The following is a 9250-nucleotide window of genomic DNA, read 5'->3' on the forward strand; positions in this document are numbered from 1 at the left end:
TATATATATATATATATATATATATATATATATATATATATATATAGTGCGGTGCGTATGGATAACCACAAAGACGTAAATATGCTTCATGTTTAAAGTTAGATATTTTCTTCTTTGTTTTTAGTTTCGGTAAGCAACGCGGATCCAACTTATGGTTTCTATTAACCGTAACATTTAGGAATTAATACGAGGCCATGAAATTTTATTTATATGTAATGTATACATCTTAGCAAAGTATTATCAATTAGAGTGGATTATAAAATATTTATCACATGTACTATTTACATATGTAAACTAATTGAGATGACTTAATAGTAACATTTCTTTTAGCCTTAGTTCCTATATAAAAATTTAAAATATTAATAGTTAAACAGCATAAAACCGTACAAACCACACAAACCACCCGCATTAAACCGCACCGCACAATACGTTATAGAACTTTCGCAGTGCAGTTTATGGTTTCTAAAAAACTCAAACTGTATATGTGGTGTTGTTCGCGGTTTTTCCTCAAAATCACATCAAACCGCACCGCATATTCCCCTAGACTATCTGGTACTAACTTTTTTATTTTCTTTTTCTATTTTCTTTACCGTGAAAAGTGTATCAATATGAGTATATGACAATATCATATAATCTATTTTATTTATTGTTCCTCGTTGGCTTTCAATTTTCATAACCATAGTTCACCTTTAATCAAGTTTATTAATGGTTAGGTGTGTAATACATCCATAGTTCACCTTTAATAGAATAAAATATTTATTTCATCCATCTTATAAGTTAAATAAGTTTAATGTCTTTTAAGTGAAGAGTATGTCATCCTTGGGAATTTGAAAAATCATTGTTACTGTTCATTAGAAGGTCGGAGTGAATAAAAGTTTTAAGGTTATTAAAGAGTGTTGAGTGAGGGTTGTGTTAGCTAGTTTTTCACTCTTGGAGTAATTTTGAGAAATCATTATTGAGTTGTGATTCTCATATCAAAATTGTTAATTCTAACCGTCTTAATTGTGATAATGGCTATTTATAGCACAACACCTTGAACAAGAGCCCGTTTACTCATTTAGTTATAGATATAGCATATAACACCCATAATCAATTAGCCTATGGATCTATAAAGACCAATTGGCTCCATCAATCTCCAGCCAAATAAACCGTCTAGTTATAGCAGGACGTCAAGAAAGACCATTTACTAAAACAACTTATGGGAAACAAGAATTGTTCCTTTCATCATAAAAACAAATCACAAGTTTAATACAAGTAGTTACATAATTGGACACGTGTTGCATCCACCACAAACAAAAACAAGACTATCTCTTCTGGAAATTGAATGCTCGAATGCAATAAGCAAAGATGAACGCGAAGAACAAAATTAATCCAATGTGCACCCCAGCAATAACACCAAGAAAATCATGTTTGAAGCCAAAAAACCTATCCAAGTAAGCTTTAACAGTTTCACCATTCGAAAGTCTAGTTTCATAGTCCCCAAACTGCGAAGCAACCATACCATAAATAGTCCATGCCAATGGATTTCCCCAGTAATACCATCTCCACCAGACAGGAATACTCTGTTATTTCAATACAACATAACAACATATAAGAACTAGAACAAGAGTTTGTAAAAGAAATGGTAATAATGACTAATGAGTGAAACTTACGGGTCGTGGAATGATGAATCCAGAAAAGAGATTGAATATCCCGTAAAACGAGGCGGCAATGATGGCGGCGATGTTGGCGTTAGGAGTGATGGCGACAGTCATCATACCATAGAAGGTCATGTAGAGTAAACAAGAGAATTGGAAGAACGCATACCAAAAGAATTTGGCAGCTGTCCATTCGAATCCAATCATAGCATACACTATGACACTGTATACCATAGTTTGCGAGAAAACATACGGGATTTCCACAAGAACCTGAAAAAAAGAAGAAAAAAAAAACATTAAGAAACCGAATAGAATCATAGGCAGAGAGTTTACGATCATAAATGCGTAAAAAGTTACCTGTGCAAATGCATAAGGCAAAGCAGAATACATCCCTGCAGCTCTTTCTCTATAAAAGACGGTCCGTTCAACATCCACAACGGGTTGCACCGATGATGCGTTTTGGACTCCCAAGAAGAGAACCGCAGCATACATAGAACCCATCGCGTTCACTAGATCTTGTTGAGTATCCCTGAAATACGTAAAATTGTTAATACTGATATCAGAGCTAGGGCACAGGTCAAATGTCGAATGTCGAATGTCGAAGCCAGTCCCACACATAGGAAGGGGAATGAAACATTCCTTATAAGGGTGTGGATACCTCTCCTTCCAGGACACGTATAATTAAGCGTGTCTGGGTGAGAGTAGTACTAGGATGGATGACCTTTTGGGAAGTCCTGATGTCAGGTATCCTAAAGCAGACAATATCTTGATACGTGTGTCTGGGATGTTAAAAATTGCTATTGACTTACATTTTACCACCGAGATCCCAGAACATGGTTCCGAACATGATCCCGATGAAGGTGGTGAAGACAAAACGTACTGCTGTGTAAGGAGGGTTTCTCCAGTAAGACAAACGTTGTTTCCATAAACAAGCAACACATTGGATGATGAAAGATTGCGAATATTGAGTTGGGTAGTATAGATCTTGTGTCCCTGAACGTGGAACACCTAATTCGGCAATTAGGGCTTTGTTTCTCCTGCAAGTTAACCATCCAGTCAACACGATGATAACATTTATTATAAGTAAAGATGATTATATTTAGACTGGAAGATTATGTACTCACTTGTAAAGATCGGAATTCCTGTAGATTTCAGTGAAATCAACTCCGAGTGTAAGTTCTTGAGCTGAAGTACTAACTTCCAACATCCAGGTAGCAGGGTTATATCCGTCTTTTATCTTACTTACGCCATCAATAGCCTGTTTTATCAAAAACATTCACGATTAGAAAACTTAATCGATCGTATTTCAAGTTGAATCATATTTATTATTTAGATAGGTTCATACCTCAAAGTACTCGATTATATCGCAAGAATGGCGACCCACGGGGCCCACATACAGCTCTTGTCCTCCTCTTTTCATCAAGAACAGCTGCAAAACCGATTATGATTAGAACAGATTGAACAACATAAGAACGAATGGTTGAATAGTAATTAACTGCAAATTCTTACCTCATCAAAAGCTTCAAAAATGTCGATACTTGGTTGATGAATAGTGCAAACAACTGTTCTTCCTGTGTCGACGGTGTTCCTTACAGCTCTCATAACAATGGCGGCAGCTCTCGCATCAAGACCAGAAGTTGGCTCATCCATGAATATTATAGACGGGTTAGCCACTAACTCAACCGCTATTGTTAACCTCTTTCGTTGCTCAGTTGACAAACCATTGACACCTGGCAATCCAACTAACGCATCCTTCAATGGATTCAATTCCACAAGGTCCATCACTTCATCTACAAATTGCTGTAAACAAACACCATTCAACTTGAGAAACCAGTATAATAATCAACTAAAAAAGGTGTTGAAAGATGAAACAAGGGTATAACGGACCTTTCTCTTGTGTTCATCAACATCTGTGGCTAACCTGAGCCAGGCTGAGTATAGCAAAGACTCGTAAACAGTAACATGAGGTGAATGGATGTCGTTTTGTTCACAATATCCAGAAATACGCGCGAATGTTTCTTGTTTTTTTGGATACCCGGAAATTTTGACGTCTCCCTCGATGTAGCCACCAGTTTTCCGGCCAGCAAGAACATCCATAAGAGTGGTTTTTCCAGCCCCACTGACTCCCATTAGAGCTGTGAGAACACCAGGCCTGAAAGCTCCACTGACACCCTTGAGTAGCAGTAGTCTGTCTTCACCCACCCCTTGATCTTTCATTTCCTACATTAGTTTCCATAAATCCATCAGTAAAAAATTTTGAGATTTGTTGCTTGATATGAAAGAAGGAATTTGCCCCACATTGGTAGAATGAAAAAAAAAGGTGGAGTCCAAGATTTTGGTGTCAAAGTTTCCTAATTAAATACACTTGAAGTATTTGGTTCTCTTATTTTCTTCTCTTGTTTTAGAGTGCAAAAATATGTGAGTTAAGTCTTTGGAGGGTGTAGGTATAACAGGGGATCGGCTTGAAAGTTTTGTCTATGTGATTGTAATAATTTATCGTTTAGTGAATTTTTCTCTGTAGAGGCCCGTGGTTTTTCTCCGGTTTTTTAGATTGTTTTTCCAGCAAAAATCTCATATTGCACATTGGATTTCTTCGAATTCAACCATCTACAAGTACACAATTACGATTATGTTACCTGTGGCATATCGACTGAGTATTTGACATCATCGAAGGTAATTGAATGTGGTTCGAATGGAAGGATCATTCCTTTCTTCTTGATTTGAGTGCCCTCATCTCCATCCTTCTTCAAAGTTAATAACTCTACAGCTGCTTCATCATCATCACCTGATGCATTACCTTGAGTTTTTCCAAAAGCTGTAAAACAAGAAGCAAAATGTTAGATTAAAAAATCATCCATAACAAGATTTGAATATCACAAAGATATGAAACTCACGTTTGAGCAAGGCTAGAGATAAACCGAACATGATGTTGAAAACAAGAACAAATCCAATCAAGGCTACAACTGCAATCCAATACCAGTAAGCTTCTGCATAAAACCCTCTACCCGTGATAACCATTTTCCCTAGTGTTGTCCCATTCAAAGGCTATAAACAAAAACAAATTCAAAATGTAAGTTTGAATGATTATATAGAATAAGATAAACACATAAAACAAAGGTTTATGTAACTTACTGTTCTCCAACCATGTCCTAAAAACTCGTTCACTACAATTCCGTTCATTGCATACATCATAGGAGATGACCAATACCCCCATACCCACCATTTCTTCACATCATCTTCAATAAACAAAAATAATAAACGTGTCTTAGTTGACAAATAAAAGTAAAAGAAATCATGTTATTACGTTTCTGAAAAAGTTAAATACCTCGTGAAAGGACAAAACCACCCAAAGCAAAGACTAACAGAAGTGCAAATGAACCAAACGTGTTTGCAACAATCATGTTTCTTCCAAGAGCCCCAATGAACCGAAATAATCCAGAAGACATTTGGTTAACAAGTAGTAGTATCACATACTGTTTGAAGAATCTGCAAAAGTTTTAACAATATTAGTAAAGATTAATTAAAGATACAAGTTTTGATCATAAATCTTGAAAAGTAATTAACTAATTATAATTACCTTGAGATGTTAGGATCGAACCCCACGACATAATAAGTGAGAATTGTCCAAACAGCAGCTTCAAGAAATGAAACGGGAATCTTGATGACCCAAGAAGGAAGAGCATAAGCCCACGAGGGGTAAAACAGGAAATCCCGTTGCTTGTAGAACACAGGAAGTTTTGCAATTGTCATTGAAATTTCAGACATCCCATTAAACATAATCATAACCACACCAAAAAACAGAGCACCAGTATACAATCCTCCATCTTCTAGAGTATTTCTATGCATCTCAGTTCGGAAAAACACAGTCAAAGTCACTAATGACATGAATGTAAGCTGAAAAACACAAAAAAAAAAAATGATATCGATTAGAATTATTAGAACCAATATGTTAAAAGGGCAAATTACAGAAAAAAAAAAACCCTAATATTTGGGACAATTTGAAGGGTAACAATGTCGCAAAACTTACTTGGAACAATTTGAAGATATAGACAAAAGAGTTTCTTTTCATCAACAAGATTTCTCTATCTGTGCAAGCTTTCAAAAGCTCCTTCCTGTTCAAACCATATTTTTCATTCGTAAGAGCAGCAGGATGACTTTTACTTTTATCATACGGAGTCGCCAAAGCATCTCCCAATTTCCTTCCAACATGAAACGATTGATACGCCTCTGCAAATTCCTTAGCTGTTACAAATCTATAAGGTTCATCTCTTCGCATCCAATACTGTTGTTGATCTTTCTTCGATGTAACCTGTAAACACAATTTCACCATAAGTCAACGATAGTCAACGATAGTCAAGAACCTTAGTCAATGGCGAATACTACTACTTACTTCTTGTAAGAAGTCAGCGACACCTTTTCTTGTTGGGCATTTGAAACCCATTGATTCGAAAAATTCAAGAACGTTTTCACGTGGACCTTGGTATACAATCTTGCCATCAGTCAAAAGTATGATGTCATCAAACAAGTCGTATGTTTCTGGTGCGGGTTGAAGAAGTGAAATGACGGCTGTTCCTTCTAGAATGTGAAGAAATTGTTTAAGTGAATTCACGATTTGGTAAGTAGTGGAACTATCAAGCCCTGTTGAAATTTCGTCCATGAGAAGAACCTTATTTGGTCCAACAATCATTTCACCTGTAAGTAATTACATTTCACCATTTTAACCTTATTAATCAAAAGAATCTTTGAAAGAAAAAGATTTAAAAAGTTGAAATTTTTACCAGTTGTTACACGTTTCTTTTGTCCACCGGATATACCCCTGATCATTTGATCCCCTACCATGGTATCTGCACAGATGTCCAATCCCAATAGCTTGAGAGTATAATCGGTTACTACACTAGCTTCTTGACCTTCAGTCGCAGCAGCCTGAATGAAAAACAATAAAGATTTTGAATTTCGATCATGAAAGATTAAAAAAAAAAACTTGTTTTGTATTCAATCTTTTGCTACCTTCATGAAGACATCAATATCGGGATCAGGTTTTATGTTTGCATCTCGCTCTCTTCTTGACAATTCAGCCAACATCTCTGTAATTTTTTGTACAAATTATGTTATACAAAACTTTATAAATTTCAAAAAAGAATAATGAACGAAAACAGAAAAATAATTTGAAACCAACCATAACGTGAACCAACTCCTTGGCATCTTGCTGAAAAAGCTAATGTTTCTCTCACAGTCATTTCTCCGATGTGGACATCATTTTGACTGATGTAAGCTGAAGTTCTTTCGGGTACAAATTCATGCAACTCGTGCCCATTGTAAGTCACCTTACCAGAACTCTATATTTACGAAAAAACCAATTACTTGAAGTTCTAGAAGGGTGACGATAAAGATCCACAAAGGGTAAAGATGTAAATTTACCTTAAGCGATTTGTCGAGTGTCCCAGCCAAAGCTAGCAAGAGGGTCGTCTTCCCAGAACTCGGTGGACCCAAAAGTAATGTCATTCTACATAAGTTTTGTTAAAGATTATGAGTACAATTAATTTAATATATAATTTTAATAAAAAAAAATAAGATTGTTTTTATCACCTGCTAGATTTAATGCAACCACTAACATCATCGAGAATGGTTATATGTTTCTTTGAATTCGGAAGTAGATTGAATCTAGCCAATAACCCCTATGAGACATAAAAATGAACAGAAAAAATTAAGTAAAGTATTAAATAGATCAAATCTGACTTTGATTGAATTCTTACCTCGAAAAAGTCAATGTGGAAGTTGATGAAACTAGGTAAAGCTCGACTACCAGTGTTAACATCTGCTTCGACAGTGACATGTTCATATCTAACTTCGATTGTCGGCAAATCAATCCCAACTCTACAAAATTCCCACAAAAAATAACGATCACGATTGAAATCAAGAAATGAAAAAAATAAATAAATAAAGAGGGAAAATGGTAACCTGTCGAGTCTGGCCCTGAGCTTCAACAAGAAGTTCTCATTATCTTCATCGGCAGTTTTGACAAGCCTATCGAGTAAATGCTTTCGATCTTCTACTCCAAGATTGTCGATATCAACTTCGTTAGATGGTCCAGTTGATCCAAAAAGTAAACCTTTCTTTAAACGATCGAAAGTTGGTAGCTTTTCAAGAGAAGCCCATTTAAGAGCTTCTTCATCGTCGTCTTCGCGGGAAGATTTCGAGAAAACATCCATGCCGGAATTCCTCCATACTGAAGTACTTCCAGATCTTAAACTTGGTACTCGTGTACTCCCTGCTCTTAAACTCCCTAACCTTATACTATTAACCGCTTTGTATATGTCACTTCCATCCATTGTTACTGAAAACGCTAATCAAAACCCCCAAATTTTTGGCCAAGAATCCAAAATTTGTATGAACTCCCCTGAAGGAATTAAAAGCCTGGTGGGGTTTTTTGATGAAAGTGGAAGAACAGTGTGATATTTTCTTGAATATGGGGAAGAGAGAGAAAGTGTATCTCGTAGATGTTGTAGTCTGTAAAGATACAAATCTGTATATGGGAGAGGGGAGATTGAAGATGATACAGGAGGGGTGTGTGTGTTGTATCAAGGTGTATATTTTGTAAGGAAAGCAAATCTTCTTTTTAAAGGATTTGAGGCGGCTATGCTAAATGAATGGGAAAGAACAGCGCAGCCTCAGGCGGCTAAGTTTGAATTATTGTTGGAAGATACTTCTTCCTTTTGTTCCAGAACAAAACATCGTAATAAAATGAATAAATTGTAGAATCAGTCCCTTGTACTATTGCTTTTAAATCAGAAATGAAATATATAATATGCCTGTTTCAGTACTTAACAGACCTTCGTTAGTCAAAGTAGTCGAATCCAATTCTGAAAATGTTTTAAAATAGCACTAAAAACATGTCATTATGTACATGTTAACATGCATTCACGCTGCATTGAGCTCCATAAAATTCAATAGATCGTCACATCATTTTTCTATAATCCATAGAAATCTATTATTTTTTTTCTCTACAATGCATTGAACTCTACAAAGTTCAATAAAATGTTACAAAAAATAGTCATTGAACTCCAAATTTATTAAATGTTAAGGTGACATATCATAATAATAGAGTTTTATTCATTGAATGACACATGGGTTTGTCACCTCATTCAAGATTCAACTCTCCAATTGAACTCACCATTATGAATACTCTTATGTATGAGAAAAAAAAACCAAAATGATGTTTGGGTTTAATTATGAAACTGAATCGAATGAGGTTTGGGTTTAATTAGCTTGGTTTATTTAGTTTCCACTTAATTTGGTTTGGTTAACCAAATAAGGTTATTTTATTTGGTTTGGTTTTGGTTAAAATTCATTTTTTTGGTTTAACCGAATAAACTATATAATTAATAAATAAATAGATTTATATTTTATTTCTATAAATTAAATTAAACCTAGGAATAGGCTTTGTTGCTTAATATATATATATATATATATATATATATATATATATATATATATATATATATATATATATATAGTTTGGTTTTGGTTAAAATTCATTCTTTTTGGTTTAACCGAATAAACTATATAATTAATAAATAAATAGATTTATATTTTATTTCTATAAATTAAATTAA

General features: G+C 34.9%; 1 protein-coding gene across 1 annotated transcript; it reads right to left on the reverse strand.

The window, feature by feature from the left end:
- Positions 1-1169: 1169 nt before the first annotated feature.
- Positions 1170-8319, reverse strand: LOC111877125 (pleiotropic drug resistance protein 1). Its single transcript, XM_023873658.3, has 22 exons — positions 7596-8319; positions 7391-7511; positions 7224-7312; positions 7056-7140; positions 6814-6973; positions 6645-6721; positions 6416-6560; positions 6028-6329; positions 5665-5946; positions 5215-5531; positions 4963-5123; positions 4770-4873; positions 4532-4682; positions 4274-4452; positions 3525-3857; positions 3147-3437; positions 2983-3066; positions 2762-2895; positions 2447-2674; positions 1995-2166; positions 1653-1907; positions 1170-1562 (listed from the first exon to the last, which is right to left on the reverse strand). Exons 1-22 carry the CDS (start codon positions 7964-7966, stop codon positions 1305-1307), a joined length of 4299 nt encoding a protein of 1432 aa, XP_023729426.1. The 5' UTR covers positions 7967-8319; the 3' UTR covers positions 1170-1304.
- Between the last annotated feature and the right edge of the window lie 931 nt (positions 8320-9250).

This window comes from Lactuca sativa, chromosome 4 (genome assembly GCF_002870075.4).
Source record: "Lactuca sativa cultivar Salinas chromosome 4, Lsat_Salinas_v11, whole genome shotgun sequence".
NCBI lineage: Eukaryota > Viridiplantae > Streptophyta > Magnoliopsida > Asterales > Asteraceae > Lactuca > Lactuca sativa.